The following is a 16,380-nucleotide window of genomic DNA, read 5'->3' on the forward strand; positions in this document are numbered from 1 at the left end:
AGAACAAGGGAGCTTTAGAACCTGCATCAATGCCAACTTCCTTCAATAGGTTCTTCAAGAAGCCAATACAAACATTAGCTTAGAAAGTAAAACTCATACACACCAAACAGTCTTTGCATGTGCATAACTTGCTTCGCCAGCTAGAAGGCCAGAATGTGGCAGTATCTTTCTTTAGATACAGCTTTCTTTGGAATTCTCTCAGCTTGCAAAATTGTTCTTCATTCTTTGTGACCACCTGAATGAAAATGAGGAAAGTGTTTTTCATTTCAATGGTTTTATTCAGTTCTTGACACTTTTATTGTATTGAGTACTTTTATTTTTTGCTAGAGAATTATCTTTTTATCCCTGTTATACTTTTAAAGGACCCCTTAACGCAGTTCAAATCAAGACACTGCTATATCCTCCCCAACTCAGCAAAAACTATTTGACACTTATCCTTTTAAATACAGTGTTCATCCTTCTTGCAAACAAGGATGCTCTTCCATTGACTCTCAATGAAGCTTTCACAAATTTAGATCCAGGCTAAGCCACTGGCACAGTTCCAGCACATGGTACTGCCACCTTTGAAATATATTCATGAGAGTCCTCAACCTGAGCAAGCAAAAAAGTTAACACAAAGGAAGGCTGGGCTGGGCACGGCATATTGTAGTCCTGCACCTTCTAACCTACTGGCTATTAGAGGCATTAAATCCTTCACAGCCGTGTTTGCTGGCATGTCTATAGCCTGAAGAATCTGCGCTGGGACAATAACAGCACAAAAGTATTATATTTAAGTAATGGCAATGAAACAAAAATACTATTTCCTGAACTCAAAAACAGGTGAGCTTTGCCTTCACTAGGTAGTGGGGGAGCACAAAATAAAAGGGAAAATGCGTGCTTTACCTTTGGACATGCAGACCCAGAGCTAGTAGATGGTTCATTACACTGCTCAACTTGCTCTTCCACACTCTTTTCTGTCTGGTCTAGTCCACTTTCTTTTTTGATTTCCCTTGTCTGTTCCTCAGTTTCTTTAACATTCAGCACAATCCCATCATCTTCATGAGAGTTCATTTTGGTCAGTGTAGGAACTGGAAAATACGTATCCACAACTACCATTAGAAAACAAGGCAAAGAAATCCATATTTCTGAATTTTTCTTTACTTAACATTGTAGTGTCACAGTGGTTCCCAACCTTTTTTGTGCTGCGGACCGGCAAACTCGCTCAAAGAATTTTGGTGGACTGGGTATCTAATTTACATATTTAAATTTTACTTTTTTGGGGGGGAGGTGACTGAGGATGGGGTTCCGGCACTGCAGCCACAGGCACTAGGGAACCCTGCAAGGGAAGGGGCTGCGCAGGCAGTGGCCTGGGGGGACCCAGCTGGGGCTGCCTGGAAAAAGGGGCTCTGCTACCCTCCCAAGGAGCAAGCAGCAGAGCCGTTTCCCCACCCTCCACCCTGAGCATTTGCCCACCTGCATCCCCCTGCTCCCAGCTGCGGGCAGGGGTGGAAGGCCCTGCCCAACCCAGCACAGGCCCTGGTACCTGCTGCGCAGGCAGCGCCTCTTCAGGCATGGCCATGGCAGCAGAAGCGGGATAGGGGGCATGGAGCTGGCTGCCTCCCTCCCAGTGCTGCCCCACCATGCCATGACCTAGAGGCCATGGCCCAAACCTCTGCACTACAGCAAAGCCCAAGATATATCTGACTGCTATTTTAGTACATAATGATCTCATTAACTAATGCAATGACTTAATCTTTCACTACTTATGGCTTATAACTCCTTCCACCCCAAAAATACTATTACAGAACAAGTTATAGATACAGGCAGTCCTAGACTTGCAACGTTTCAAGTTACAACGTTTCACACTTACCTTTATAAATTGACACCCTGTTTCAACTTTACAACACTAGTTTCGACTTACAACATTTGATCCGATGCAATGCCATGCCAGCGAACAAGTTTGCTGCATCCAGCAAAGTCACCTCAAAGAAGTCCTTCCAAATCAATGATTGCTATTTATAATATAAATATATTAATGTAGCTATAATACTTACCTATAACTGATCAAATACAAAATTCTGGGGTATTTTTGGTGAAAGTAGGGTATCGGGCCTTGGTTCAGGAACCAATCCCGCATTTATAACATTGTTTCTTATGAGAAAATTGGTTCCGAGTTACAACATTTCGACTTAAGATAGTTTTCAGGAACCAATTGTGTCGTAAGTCTGAGGACTGCCTGTACTGTATTTTTTACTGAGACACTATTCTAAAACCAATCTGCTTAATTTCTTTGTGTCTTGCCATTTCACATTTATTTTCTAGTAAGCTGTGGGGTTCTATTCCCTCTTCAGTTATCTCACATGTTTCTGCATGTTAAGATGCTTGTCTTTGAGGCTTTTGGAATTCACTGATATTTGTAAAATACTGGATGGCAGCCAGGTAATTTTTCTAAGTTTTTATTTTGTCATATTTTAGTTCCGGCACTGCCAAATGTGGAAGGCTTTATTTTCTGACATGTGGGGTGAAACCAAGAACTATAGTTTATTCTATTATAAAATACTCTCTTTAAAATGTTTAGGGCTGTCATAAAAGCATATAAAGGAATAATGTTCTGAACGGATGATGCCACTTCTAATTTTACAGTGATTTTCCAAAAACAGAATCATTTAACTATTACATTTGTCCACATACACAGAGGCAAGGATTTTTGGACAAACTATATAATTAGGAGAACTGATAGACAAGCTTTTGAGCATCAAGTGCCCTTCCTCAGGTCTAGACTCTCTCCCCCAGCAACTAAATGGCAGATGAAACTTAGTAAGCAATGCACTAATCCTGTTACACTTTAAGGTGTGCAAACTCTTCTACACATGCTCTTATTTCTGAAATTTAAGGTGGGGTCTGAATGTCTCAAGAGCGCTGCTTTTCCCTCCCTCAGTCTGCTTAGCCACAGAACAAATAAGCTTGACATGTCTTCCTGGACAGTGTGACGGAACATTTCTTATTTTTTTAATTATTATAACAAGGAGAACATTCAGTCATCATTGCAAGTGGTCCTAGCAGCAGTAAAAATGTACAAGTTACCAAACAGCTTCTAAACAATTGCTTCACTGGCATGTTTCATCTCTGCAACTGGAGCCCAGCGATACTAGAATCATAGTTATAGGGAAACGGGGCTGGAAGGGATCTAGGCTGCTGTTTGTTTTATCACCCATGGAGCACACTATCTTGCCATCCTCTTTAATGCCATGGAGTTATGTGAAGACTATCGATAAGCCCACCTTTTCTCGCAAGTCATGTTTTTTGTTTGTTTTTGTTGGGGGGGGGGAGAGAGATCTGCTGTGGCTCTGGTTCCAGCTCCAGCCCCAGCTCCAGCCCCCACCAAGGGTCAGGGCTGGAGCCACAGCAACCACCCACCTGCAGCCGTGCTCACCTAGAGCCATCATACCCCCAGATCTCTCTCCCTAATACTGCAACCTAGTCACTTGTTCCCAATTTGTATTTATGCATTTTATTGTGCCACCCCAAAGGGACTTTGCACTCATTCTTATTAATCTGAAATTAAACTGAATAAAATTTACTTTCCAGTCCATCAAGGTCCTTATGAATTACAATACCATCCTCCAAAGTGTCTGCAGTTCCACTAAGCTGGGTGTCATCTTCAAACCTGCTAACTATGCAATCCCATCATCCAAATCATTCCATCATTGACCTCAGAGTCACTGTTCTTTAAAACAACAAAACTTTAAAAACCAAATTAACATGAAATTGTGGAACAAGGAATCCCACAGACTAGACTGTGTTTAAGTACAGTCTGAACACAAACTGTGCTTTCTTATCCCATTACCTGGGTTAGTTTTTGTAACCTGTCTCTCAAGGGGTTAACTGATCTCTTCAACTCACTTTCCTCTCATCAGTGGGTGTATCTACACAAGACACTACTGTGCAGTGGTTACTACACAGTAGTGCTGGCAAACATCTTTTAAATGACACTACTGCGCAGTAGTGCATTAGCACTGTTGGTGCTGTGACACGCTACAGCACAGTCAGCGTCCCATGCCCAGTATCCCTTCTCTTACTCCCCCTTTCCTTCTCCTTTGTATTATTCCTCCCTATTTAGTACTCAATTTAGACTTTTATTCTATTTAGATTGTTAAGACCATCTAGTACTCTAGACTTTATTCGTATTTAGTACTCCTGATCTCTGCAAGTACATTCATAACATCTAACAAAGCAAGCAATAGCCTACAAAAGCTCCTGCCTCTCTAAACAAGCTAGTCTATGGTAACACCCTGCCCTGCTTTTCTGCCTGAATTCAAACTAAAAGATGGCTAACTACCTTGCTAATATCCAAATCTGGCAGAGTTCCAGCCTGCAAGGAGCTGAGAGGAGCAGAAAGACAGCAGTCAGGAAGGGGGTGCCAGGTTCATGTGCACACTCACACATGCACATGGCAGCCTGAAGAGCAGCTCCCAGAGTTAAGTCTAGTGGGGGAAAGAGAGGATTGAAGCCCCCATAGGGAGTGAGGGAGGGAAGGAGTTGGGCAGGACTGGGCTTGTGCTGCTGCCCATCTAGGACAGTACATGGAGCTTGGAGCCTGGGGCTGGAATACATGGCTACATGGCCCTGGCAGAGAAAAGGATGGTGCCGCAAGCAGCTCGTCCGGGGGAGGATGGCTTCCCACCGCTACATGCACTCCTGGGGAGAGGGAACGTGCCCCCACAGATCTATGTATACAGCAGCGGCAGGCTGCCCACTATGGGCTCAGACTCCCTGCCCTGCTGCCTTCCCCCACAGGGCCTGGTGCTGTGGGTAGAGAGTGAGGGGCCTGGACCTGCATCCTGGTGAGCAAAGAGGGCAAGGGGAGCTCTGATTTTTCCATGATAAGAAATCCAAAATTAAATACCAAAATGTATAGGTATTTAGAATTGATTTTATTATAGTGACTGAGGTACTGGTAGGCTTCCAAATTGCTTTGAAGTTGTAAATGTATCAAAAAAAACACTGTTCAATTTATACCTATATATATATATATAGTGGCGTTTCATTTTAATCATGGATTTGGGTGGTTTTAGTCAGAGAATTTGCGATTTTTAAACATAGGAAACCAAAATCCTTGCTAATGATATCTATCTTTTCTTATTTGGATAGGGTTATGTAATTAAGGCAGCTAAGTATGGGGTATATGCCACAGAAATATTAGTGCAGCTATCCTAATTTTACCTGCTAACTGTGCAGCATAAGGCCATAGGAAAGAGCATCGATTCATACAGGTCTGGCACACCATCTCATGGAAGTCACCACTGTCAGGAGGAACCACACCAAGATGCTGTGTCAAGAAGAAACAGGAGCACAGGGTTGAATGTCAGTTGAAGTCTAATGAATTCAGCAGACTTTTTTTCTTCTCTTGTACAAGGTAGAAAAATATGCATTATGTCCACCTCCTTTTTCAAGTTTTCAGCATCTCTGCTATCAGCATATCCAGAGCCCCCTTCATCAGCATCAAAATAACTAGAGGACGGGAATGAATTGATCAAACACCAGCTATATTTCCATGTAATTTGTCTTTGTTTACACACCAACTCTCTAAATCTGGATTCCATTAGCCAAAACATTCATATCAATTTAAACGTTGCATACCCTAATAGGTCAGCTCCAACGCACTGCAAAATTCCCATTGCTCAACAAGTTTCAGAAAACATTTGAGACAGATGAGGATTCTTTAGGGTGATATCTTTTATTGTACCAATTATATAGTTGGGATAAAGTTAGACAAGCTTTTGAATGCAAGACATTCTTTCTTAAGTCTCATTTAAAAACATATAAAAAACTAGAACTCTTGGTTCTAAAATGATACCTTTTATTAGACCAACTGGAAAATGGCAAGAAAACTGACCTTTTCTGCAAGCTTTCGGGATTAAAGTCCTTTCGTCAGGCTCTGGGAAAAGTGTAGATGGTAAAAAGTCCCCATAGGTAGGAAACAAACTTCATTTTTGCACAGGGGGAGCTGAAGATGGAAGGTTCTCCCTCTGGGTTTAAAAGCATTGCATTGGAACGCTTGTCTAACTTTAACCTAACTATACAGTTGGTCCAATAAAAGATATTATCCTAAGAAATCCTTGCCTCTTGCATAATAACTGGACTATCACAGCTACATCATCGCTCTTGCCCTAGTAGAAAACATTTAGTCTTTTTTCACCTTCAGTAGGGTATAAAGAGGTCACAAATCTAACCTGCTTTCCAACAATCTGTTAAGAAACATTCAGACCAGGGGTGTCAAACACATAGCCTGCAGGTCAGATATAGCCCATGTTGCTGTTTCACCCAGTTCATAGAGGTCCCAGAAGGACTAGGAATTTGGGAGTGGGGTGGGTGAGGCCACAGCCTGCTATCTGGGTCCCAGATGGAGACTGAATGGGCACCGGGTGTTGACAGCAGGGGGCAAGCGATAGGGCGACTGGCCATGTACATAATATAGCTATCATTCCCACTGGTAGATCCACATCAAGCCCAGTGACATAGATGAGTTTGGCACCCTAATCTTAATCAGGGGTTAGCAATTTTTTGCTTCCACAGGCTGTAACTTGCAACAGATGCCAGAGCTCTGGCCCCTGCCAGAGGCCAAAAATCTTTGCCCTGCCCCTGAGCATCTAAACCCTTGAAGTACGTAAGTATTAAACCTCACCAAGGGGCTGGGCATCAGCAGCAAAAGTGTAGGCACAAGAGGGCTGTGAAGGGGACATAGCAAGTAAGACGCGTCACAAAGAAAACACTGATGTAAGTTCATTTCTATGCAAGATGACAGTTGTGTTAACTATATATAGATCCTTACCCTTCCATGGAACCAGTCTTCACAAACAATGCACTGGATCATTTCATCCGGGATCTAGATGAACAATCATATTATTAGCAGCAATATCAATCTTCAAAAGTCTCACAGGCCTCGAAAGTCTCACAGGCCTCAGTATTATCTGAGAAACATATATAAATATCACTTTCCCATTCCATGCACCCACTCTGAATAGCCACTATAAATAGTTACCACCTCAGTTGCAAGTCTGTTTTCTCAAGGTCCTGAATGTAATCTGTTACATTCTGAAGACCATGGAGATTCCCACTTGTCTAACAAAATTAGTTTTTCCTAACAGCCAGACCTCCTGACATACAGATTTGACAAAAATCAACTCAGTGCAGTACATCTGCAACCACCACCTCTTACGTGTAAGTATGTGAATAAAAGATATATCAACAGAAGCAGAAAGAAATCTTTAGGTTAAAGATGTCAGATTTTTAGGAGTCATAGACAACCTAATTCAGCCTCAGAATTCTGTTAGATACAATACAAGGCAATCTGTCTTATCATTAAACTATATTATGTCTTAAACTGTTCATTTACGCATTCATTAGAGTTCTAAATGCTCAAAAAAAAATAAAAGAAATCAGGAACCAGTTCCAATCCTTCACTACCTCTCCTAGTTAGAAAGCTTTGTAATCCAACTAACATCTAACCTAAAACTTCTTTGCTGCAAATTAACCTACCTCTTTCTTGACCAATGCCCTCTATAATATACCTTTTTTACATATTGTCCCATACCAACCTTCTTTTTTCTAGACTAAGCAAACCCAATTCTTTCTCTGCTCTTAGGTCCTGTTTTAGAAATCCTGTTTATTGCCACTAGACTCTCTCCAATCTGTTTACATAATCCTTCAAGTGCAGTGTCTAAAACTGGAAGCAGTAGTCCAGAATAATCACCTTGTATCTTACATACGATACTTCTGTCAATACATTCCAGAATATTTCCTTTTGCAACAGCATTACTTCTTTAAATTCATATTTAGTTTGCAATCCACTATGATCCCCTCATCCTTTTCTGCAGGTGCTGCTGCTTAGCCTTTTTTCCCCCCTCATTTGGTACTTGTGCATTTGATTTCTCCTTCCACTTGTCTGCATTGAACTCTATCTTGTTGATTTCAGATCATTTCTCCAATTTATTAAAGTCATCGTGATCACTAATCCTCCAAAGTTCTTGAAACACCTCACAGGTTGGTAGCATTCACAATGATTATAAAATGTAATTTCTATTCCATAATTCATGTCACTAATGTAAATATTAACAGAACCCTTCCCCCCCACACACACACTCTCCTCCCAAGTTTAATGACAAACTACTAATAACTACTAGGGCTGTGCGAAAAGGCACTGTTCCATTCCGACTTCAGTTTCAAGGTCTGGACGGCACTAGATGGCAGGGGGCGGGGAAGCAGCCCAGCTGGACTGACTTCGTTTCGACCGTAGTGTCATATTGAATGAAATAGTTTGAATGTTTGTAAAGATTGCCCATTAGCCAGTTTCAGGAAGAAGATAGGATCTATCTCCTTATCTAGCTCATTGTTTCGGAGCTACGTGCAAAATGTCCTGACTTCGCCTAAAAACTTAATCTAAATTGTACCTTTAGAAGTTTTTTACAAAGAAAGTAAATGTCCTAAATTCCGAGACATCAAAGCCTAAGGCCTTTTAACCAGACTGGTAAAAAGAAAAGAGTATTTACAGTGATATGGAAGTCTCCCCAAGAATAATTTAAAAATGCTCAACAAAGGTAATTTCTGTTGAGTAAGATCCGAGCCCAAATTTGGGAGTTATGATGAATTGAGTAGGAGGAGCCCAATGACGGCAGCTCACTCAATAAAAACCTGTAACTTACTGTCCCAATTTGGAGGTGACTTCGCTTGCAGAACAACGAAGGAAGAATCGCAAGTATAAGTTCAGATTAGATTGATCGCCTAATCAAGCCTCTCCATGAACACGAATCTCTTAGTTCACGCTGAAGCCGCGGAGCGCCCGAAAGGGACTGAAGGAAGGGGACGTAGTCCTATCACTGGTGAGCCCAGCTCATTGAATCGTATTGCTGAGGCCAGCCTATTGAACCGTACTACTGAGGCCAACCCATTAAATCGTACTACTGAGGAATGAAACCATATTTTGGTATTTGGCTTCTCGGAATTCTAGGATTGTAAGTATATTATGAAAAATAACAGTATTGATTCAAATTTAACTTTTAGTTGTAATTGTAGTTGTTTTTGTAACACTAATTCTTATAGCATTGTTTGGGAAGGAAGTGCATTTGGAGCATTGTTTCTGATATATGTAATTATTGTGTTTTTAATGTTTGTGGTGTTTCTTAAAGCTAAGCAGTGTTATATACGTAGCAAAGAGTTTTAAAATAAAATTGTGTTGTATAAATTAAGTGTGTAATCATTGTGAAATCGTGCAATCAGCTAACTACTCCCCCAGCCAGTGCATCAAAACGAATCAGTAAATTGTGTGGGATTTTCTCTATTCCATAACCCACTAGAGACACGTAGCACCGCAGATGAGAAGTCAGCCCAGCTAGACTGACTTCCCCATCCCCAGTGCTATGGTGGAAATGTTTCGACTAGCCTCATTTTGTTTCGTTTCGATGTTGCTGTTTCAACCTTGAAACAGCGCCAAAACAAAATGGCAGTCGAAATTTTGCACAGCCCTAATAACTACTCTTTAAGAAAGGCTTTCTAGCTTGATTTCATCTGATCTGTATCCTCTTAGTTAGCCTAAGACAGTGTTAAAAGCCTTACAACTAAAGTTAAGCTATATCAAATCTACTGCTTTTCCATTATCAGTTCTCCTAGCACAGAGGGTGGCAACCCCCCAGCATGCATACCACAGTGAGACATGCAAAGGCATTTTGCTTCATGCATGTGCCTCAGGAAGGATGGCGAGGAAGGGGCTGGGTCTGCACTGCCACAATGATTGGGGGCTACTGCTCGTGGCTCCCCAGCTGTCCACCCGGAGGCACTCACGCACTCACCTCCAGCAACAAGCCAGGCTGGGACTCTGCAAACCCCAATGCAGCTCCTTGCAACCTCCCTGCTGTGAGCAGCGTGGGTTTTGTGGCAGGCAGCAGGGGCCCGCCAAAAGCGCAGGCCAGCTGTGGCAGGCAGCCGGGAGGCTGCAAGCAACTGCACCAGGGTCTGTGGAGCCCCGGCCTGGCTCACTGCTGCCAGCAGATGTACATGCACCTTGGGGTGGGTGGCAGGGGAACCGCAATGGGCCTGATCCTTGTTGGGGCAGCGCAGGCCTTGCCCCGCTTCCCTGCCGTCCACCCTGAGGCATGCATGCACCTGCCACGAGCAACAAGTCAGGCCGGGGCTCTGCAGACCTCAGTGCAGCCACTTGCAGTCTCCTGGCTACCTGCCACAGCTGGCCCAGGCTCTGGGCAGGCCCCTGCTGCCCGCCATGGAGCCCAGGCTGCTCACAGCAGGCAGCAGGGAGGCTGCAAACATCTTCACCAAGGTCCACAGAGCCCTGGCCCAGCTTGTTGCCAGCAGCGGGTACATCCACACCTCGGGGTGGATGGTGGGGAGGGGCCCGAGGCTGCAATTCCACAACAAGGATCAGGTCCCACATGGCTCCCCAGCCATCTATCCCTGGCATGCCAACATCTCAAGTCAAGGTTGGGCTGTTTTTGGCACTCTGCCCAAAAATACTGCCAACCTGTCCTAGCATATCAAATCTACTGCTTTTCCACAATTAGTTATCATAGCAAAGAAATCTGATTAGCTTAACATAATTTGTACTTGCCTAACAGTAGTCCTGTCTGATGTTTATCACCTTTTTATCCTCCCTCATTCATGTTCACATATATATCTAATAAGAAACCAGATACCCGTGTTTCTGTATCAGTTGTTTGGTGCTAGCCATATTAAGATGCCTCTCTCTGAGAGAAACTCACTGTTTCTCTTCCAATTATATTTTTGCCAATATTCTGTATTTCCCAAAAGTGTATTATAAAAAAAATAGTTCAAAATGAATATACAAGCCGGTCTTTTCTTTTTTTTTTAAATAAAAGACAGAAAGAAAGGTAATGGCTTCAATTAAAGTGACAAAATGAAAAGCCAAATGTTTGAAATTGCTGTGGGCAAGCTTTACCAACGAGCTACTGTTACAGTAGAACTTTACTAATTGGCAAATCTTGTGAATTACGAAAAGAATATGGTCACAGAGACTGCTTCAAGAAATATTTAATGTGCTCTGACCAATGTAATTTTAATAAAGTAAATGTTATTTTTCAAATTTCCCTACCTCTTTTCCATTATTCTCATTCCTGGAACTTAAAAATACTACTTATGTAGAACAAATAGAAATCTTTCTTGAGCTAATGTCACCAAATTTTACAGGACAATTTATGCTTTCAGCGTAGTATTTTCTGCTCGTTTTTAAAGTAGACTCATAATTCTTATGACTGCAACAAAAACCCTCCATAACTGAATACATAAAAGTATTGCAGAGATTATAGTATACACCATACTATACTATGTATATTTTTCTTGTTGCAAAAAAGCCAACGCTGTCCTCTGTTGTATTAACAGGAGTGTCACTTGAAATAAGGGAAGCGATTCTCCTACTCTATTCAGCACTGGTGAGGCCTCACTTGGAATACTGTGCCCAGTTTTGGCTCCCACACTTCAAGTAGGATGTGGGCAGTTTGGAAAGAGTCCAGTGCAGGGAAACAAAAATTATCAGGGGCCTCAGAGACGAGACTAACGGGGAATGACTGAACAAACTAGGGTTATTTAGCCGGGTTGAAGAGAAGACTGAGGGCGGACTTGATAAATCTCCAAAATACCTGAAGAGTGATTATACAGAGAATAGCAACTGGCTTTTCTGTAGCTGTAGGGCACAGGACTAGGAGCAATGGCCTCAAGCTGCAGCAGGGGAAATTTAGGTTAGAGATTAAGAGGAACTTTCTGGCTGTGAGGATAGTAATGAATTGGAACAGGCTACCTAAAGAAGTTATGTTATCTCCATCCTTGGAAATTTTCAAAAGCAGGTTAGACGGATGCTTGACTGAGATGGTCTGGTCAAGGATGATCCCTGTCTTTAGCAGTGGGCTGGACTAGATGACCTCATGAGATCTCTTCCAGCCCTACTTTCCTATGATCCTATGAATGTAGTGATGCCTTTCTACAGCTGTAGAAATACTGTGCATGTCCCAGGTTCCAGTGTTAGAAGCAGGTTGCCCTGTAGAGCTGAGGATCCCATACACTCAAGTATAAAGTAACCTAGTGTCTGGAAGAAGGCAGAGGGAGCAGCAGAAAGAGAGAAATGGTTTTCTACTATTAGTTTATCCTGGGTGAAGGGAGGGAGGGGGGTACGGGTGGCATTATTTTATTTGCATATTGGGGCTATCCCAACACTTCGCTTCAGTCTTACACAGCTATCTTTGAGGATAAAAACTTTTTTTTTTGTTTAAGAAACTGAGATTGCAGACTACTATATAAAATGATATAACAAAGTGACAAGGCAGGTTAAGATTTATTAAGATGGGATATATGCTATGGAGATCCTGAGGACACTATGTACATAATAAAAAGTACATGCACTTTGTGTTATTCCCAATCCTTCATTTCTTACCTCATCTTCAGGATCAGGATAAGGTCTTTTACAAATACAGTACAATCCATAGAAGTTGTCGTTATACTTATTGCCCAAATTCACCTTTACTTTTTCCTAGAAAGAAAACAAGATGCATGTCTGGATGGATAAAGCAGTAAAAAAAGTCTGGTCAGACTGCATGACCTGAAGGCAATTATATATTATTTTAATTTCCTACAGGACAATTATTACACTTACTCACTTGACATTAGTATGATGCCCCTGCTACAAAAGGAATCTCCTGCTTTAGTAGCTTTTCAGGATTCTCACACATGGATATGAGAACTCAGATGTTTCAACAATACCTTGCTTGTGTGGCAGCAAAGATGAGAGAGAAACATGAAGAATGCTGAAGTCCAAAAGGAAAAAGGAGGGGGCGGTGGGGACAATGTCACCAAAATCATACAGCTTAGCAGAGGGAAGCAGGGGGGCACAGACTACAGCAAATGAGACAGGGAAAAGTACTGATCTGAAAGCCCTTACAATCATGGCTTGAAAAAGCTAACTTCAACCCAGTCTTCATGTGCACACACTTTTATAAGACCACTGATAATCACAATGGCAGTGGTTCTCAATCTCGTCAGACCCAAGACCCCCCTCCATAACTTTTGGGAATTAAGTGGCACTCTAGTTCAAAAAATAATTTATTTGAATGCTTACCTCCCTGCAGAGGGTCCAGGCAGTGGGGCTAGGGGAGTGGCTAGGTAGGGAAGAACCTGAGCCTGCACTAATCTCCTCCTACCTGCTTATCTCCTCGTATCTCAGGGTACCCTTCGAAGGGTTTTGCATCAGCCTGGGGTGCTATAGCACCCTGGCTGAGAATCATAAAACCATAGATAAGTAGGGCTGGAAGGGACCTCCAGAGATCATCTACTCCAGTGGTTCTCAACCTTTTTTGTACCAGGATCCATTTGTAAACACTGATGGCCAGTCCTGACCCAGTGCCCCTCACTCTTGACCTGCTGCCCCCCTACCCCCAGTGTGCAGGGCAGGGGGTGGGTGTGTGGGACAGAGGGGGCCCCAAGCATGCCCTTGCAGGCTGGAACCCTGACAGCCTGCAAGGAAAAAGCTACAGCTTCCCATATTTTTTTCCTTTAAAGGAGAATCCATTTTTACAGGTTGTTCACAACCCTTTCATATACTCTAGCGACCCACAGATTGAGAAACGGTGATTTAGCCCAACCCCTGGAATCAATGCACTACAATTTTATCCAAACAAACCTATGAGTTCTGAACCTTCAGTTCTGCCCATACTTCTCAGTATTTTACCAGTGTTTTAGATTCAGTGCTGAAGGGTCTACTGAACTGCATGTTCTTCCCATCTTCCAGAATGGGATTCAACACCTCACTTTGCTTACTGGTAACAGTAAAACCATTCTAAGTCATGTTCTTTAGGACCTGTACACAAGCTAACCCAGTTTAGCCAACTTATGTGACTGGTACACAAAGAATTTAATTAAAACTAGATTTTAAAAGTTATAGCCTGTCTCTAGCAACAGCTGTAAGTCCTGGTTTTGCTGTGCAAATCTTAACTCTATACAATGCAATGAACCCATTTTAACAGCTTCTGTAATCAGTTCTCTATTGAGAGTACATTGTTTTTTGTGACAGAAAAAAACACAACTAAACTCTCCTACTTGGAGAAGCAATACTACCACCAGCTTTTATTATTCTCTACAGAATGAAGAAAATAGCAATGTTTAAACTTACTGGAAGTAATCTGCATTGCAAATTTTTGAATTTGCTGTTTCCACAGTCACAGCAGAAGTTTCTGGAAAAAAAAAATATAGCAGTTCAGATATTTTTTTAAATGTCTCAAAATGATTTTATTTTTATATTTTTAAGGGCTTCCCACTGCCAACTGAGAACTAGAACATACTCTCATAAGCTAATTCACAATATCATCTTTTAGAACTGATCAAAGTCCAGCAGCATTACTCCCTCATGCTAACAGCCTGTCAGATTTCAGTATCATTGTTGAGTAGAATCACTATTCAATTGGGATACTCTTCCGGCCCATGTAATTATTGCTGCCGAGAATACTCTTAGGCTTATGGGTAAGCATATGTGTTTGAAAGACAGCGACTGTGAGTTGACTTGAACCTGGAGGGGATCTGGGACAAAAGCACAATAAACCAATGTAACCTAAATCACTTAACTGGTTTATCTTAAACCAGTTCTGGCCATTTTGAATGTGGTTTATGTGCACTGAACTTCTGCTGTTACAGATTTAAACCAGTTTGTGTGTCATTTCTGTCCCTAGACTTACAGGTATACGCCATCTTCAATATTGCATTTTACTGCTTCGTGATGTGGCAGATAAATGGAAGTACCTCAGAAATGGCCCCAATAGTGCTTTACCTTTTTGTATACAATTCAAACAGCTTGTGTGTTCCATGACACTCATAACTGCAGGCTAAGCATATCCCTGCCGGTTCTTCTCCTGGTGGAGTACAAGTACTGCAAGCATATAAAGCTTGTCTCTTTACAGCACCCTACAAAGAAACAACAGATATAAAAAGAGAGAGGCACAGAAATAATCTGAAAAAGGTCATTTGCTGTTTGACTGAAGTAGTAAATGCAGTTTGTCAGAAGCAAAAAGCAAGTTAATGCTGATGTGCAAGCTAGCACCAGAGGTTCAGAGAGAATCAGTATTTATTTGGCAGTATCTTTTACTAAATTAACCGTAAAGTGGGGAAAGATGTTAGACAAGCTTTTGTGCACAAAGTGCCTGTCTTCAATTCTGGGCAAGCAGCAGGTACGTACAGCCTGAAGTAAACACCAGGTAAAACAAGAATCTTTTTCATTTACACAATGGAGTTAAACAACAGCACTTAATAAGTAGAGAGGTAATTAGCATCTGACAAAGTAGATTGCTGCCTATGAAGGCTCGTGCCTCTTTGAAAGAGTTGGTCTCTACAGTGCCACCCTGCCCTGCTGATGAGACTTAAGGGAAGGGAAGACGGCAGTAAGCCTGTGGCATTAAAGGAAGCCATCAAAAGCAGCTACAAACCAAGAAAAAGGCAGTTGAAATAAACCTATAAATATATAGGTTTGTTTATTTAGATTCACCATTTATTTTCACCACAATAATACCATGCAAAAGGGGGGAGGCTAACGGGGAGCAAATAAATCATAAGCTGTAAAACTACTGTCTGCGTTCAGTCCATAGTTTTAGTGTCCCATAAAACCCTGTGCCTGAAAGCTTACTGAATCTCAATAAAAAAATATTGCAAAACAAACCTTGTTTCTCTCATTCTCTGGAGAGAATCCCAGCTCAAACACTAGAACCTTGCTACAAAACAGAATGACAGCATTCACAGTGCAAATGCACCCCGTTTAAGTGCACAGTGTTGGGACTGATAAAAGGGTCTGTATTTACCCCCGTCTCAATGTCGATAATTACTCATTAATTACAGGAGCAAGTGAGCTAAACTTTTTGCACATCAAAAAGGTTTCTTATCTTGTTTCTCAAAACACCTTATAAACAAACAGCCTTGAAATTGGCAGGGCCTAGTAGGCTTGAGCTTGCCTTAGAAGCCTTGAAATGGACAGCTCCCAGCCAGCTTCGATCATGCAGTTAAACCCTGTGTAACTAACTTACAAAGCAGAGGATTCCCATGCACTTAAGCAGCTAATGCTTTTAACGAATATGTGAATAGCTGATGATCGTTTCAATGTAAGTAGCGGGTAATAAACTGGGACTGACCCTGCGCTTCACAATTAAGCTAATTATGCACTTACGTGATACGCACACCCATATAGGATGCTTGGAAACTTTATGAATAATATCTCATAGTCCCAAGGGCTGACCTCCAAGGTACTCTTCAAAAACACTGCTTACTAAAGCCTCCCTGGCAGGTCGACCCTTTTTTGCAGGCAGGCCTCAAAATAGCTCAGCCACTTCCTCAAGTGCCACTTTGATCCTC

At 42.0% G+C, this 16,380-nt stretch overlaps 1 protein-coding gene across 1 annotated transcript in view; it reads right to left on the bottom strand.

Moving 5' to 3' along the window:
* Nucleotides 1–16,212, bottom strand: part of UBR7 (ubiquitin protein ligase E3 component n-recognin 7 (putative)) — a 19,132-nt gene extending 2,920 nt beyond the window's left edge. The window contains exons 1-9 of the mRNA XM_025206323.1: nt 16,196–16,212; nt 15,695–15,746; nt 14,813–14,946; nt 14,162–14,222; nt 12,431–12,526; nt 6,812–6,865; nt 5,203–5,308; nt 883–1,067; nt 104–235 (exon numbers count right to left, since the gene is read on the bottom strand). Coding sequence (XP_025062108.1) covers nt 104–235; nt 883–1,067; nt 5,203–5,308; nt 6,812–6,865; nt 12,431–12,526; nt 14,162–14,222; nt 14,813–14,946; nt 15,695–15,746; nt 16,196–16,212 — 837 coding nt within the window. The remainder of the gene's footprint in view (nt 1–103; nt 236–882; nt 1,068–5,202; nt 5,309–6,811; nt 6,866–12,430; nt 12,527–14,161; nt 14,223–14,812; nt 14,947–15,694; nt 15,747–16,195) is intronic.
* Between the last annotated feature and the right edge of the window lie 168 nt (nt 16,213–16,380).

The sequence above is a fragment of the Alligator sinensis genome, unplaced genomic scaffold (genome assembly GCF_000455745.1).
Source record: "Alligator sinensis unplaced genomic scaffold, ASM45574v1 scaffold47_2, whole genome shotgun sequence".
NCBI lineage: Eukaryota > Metazoa > Chordata > Crocodylia > Alligatoridae > Alligator > Alligator sinensis.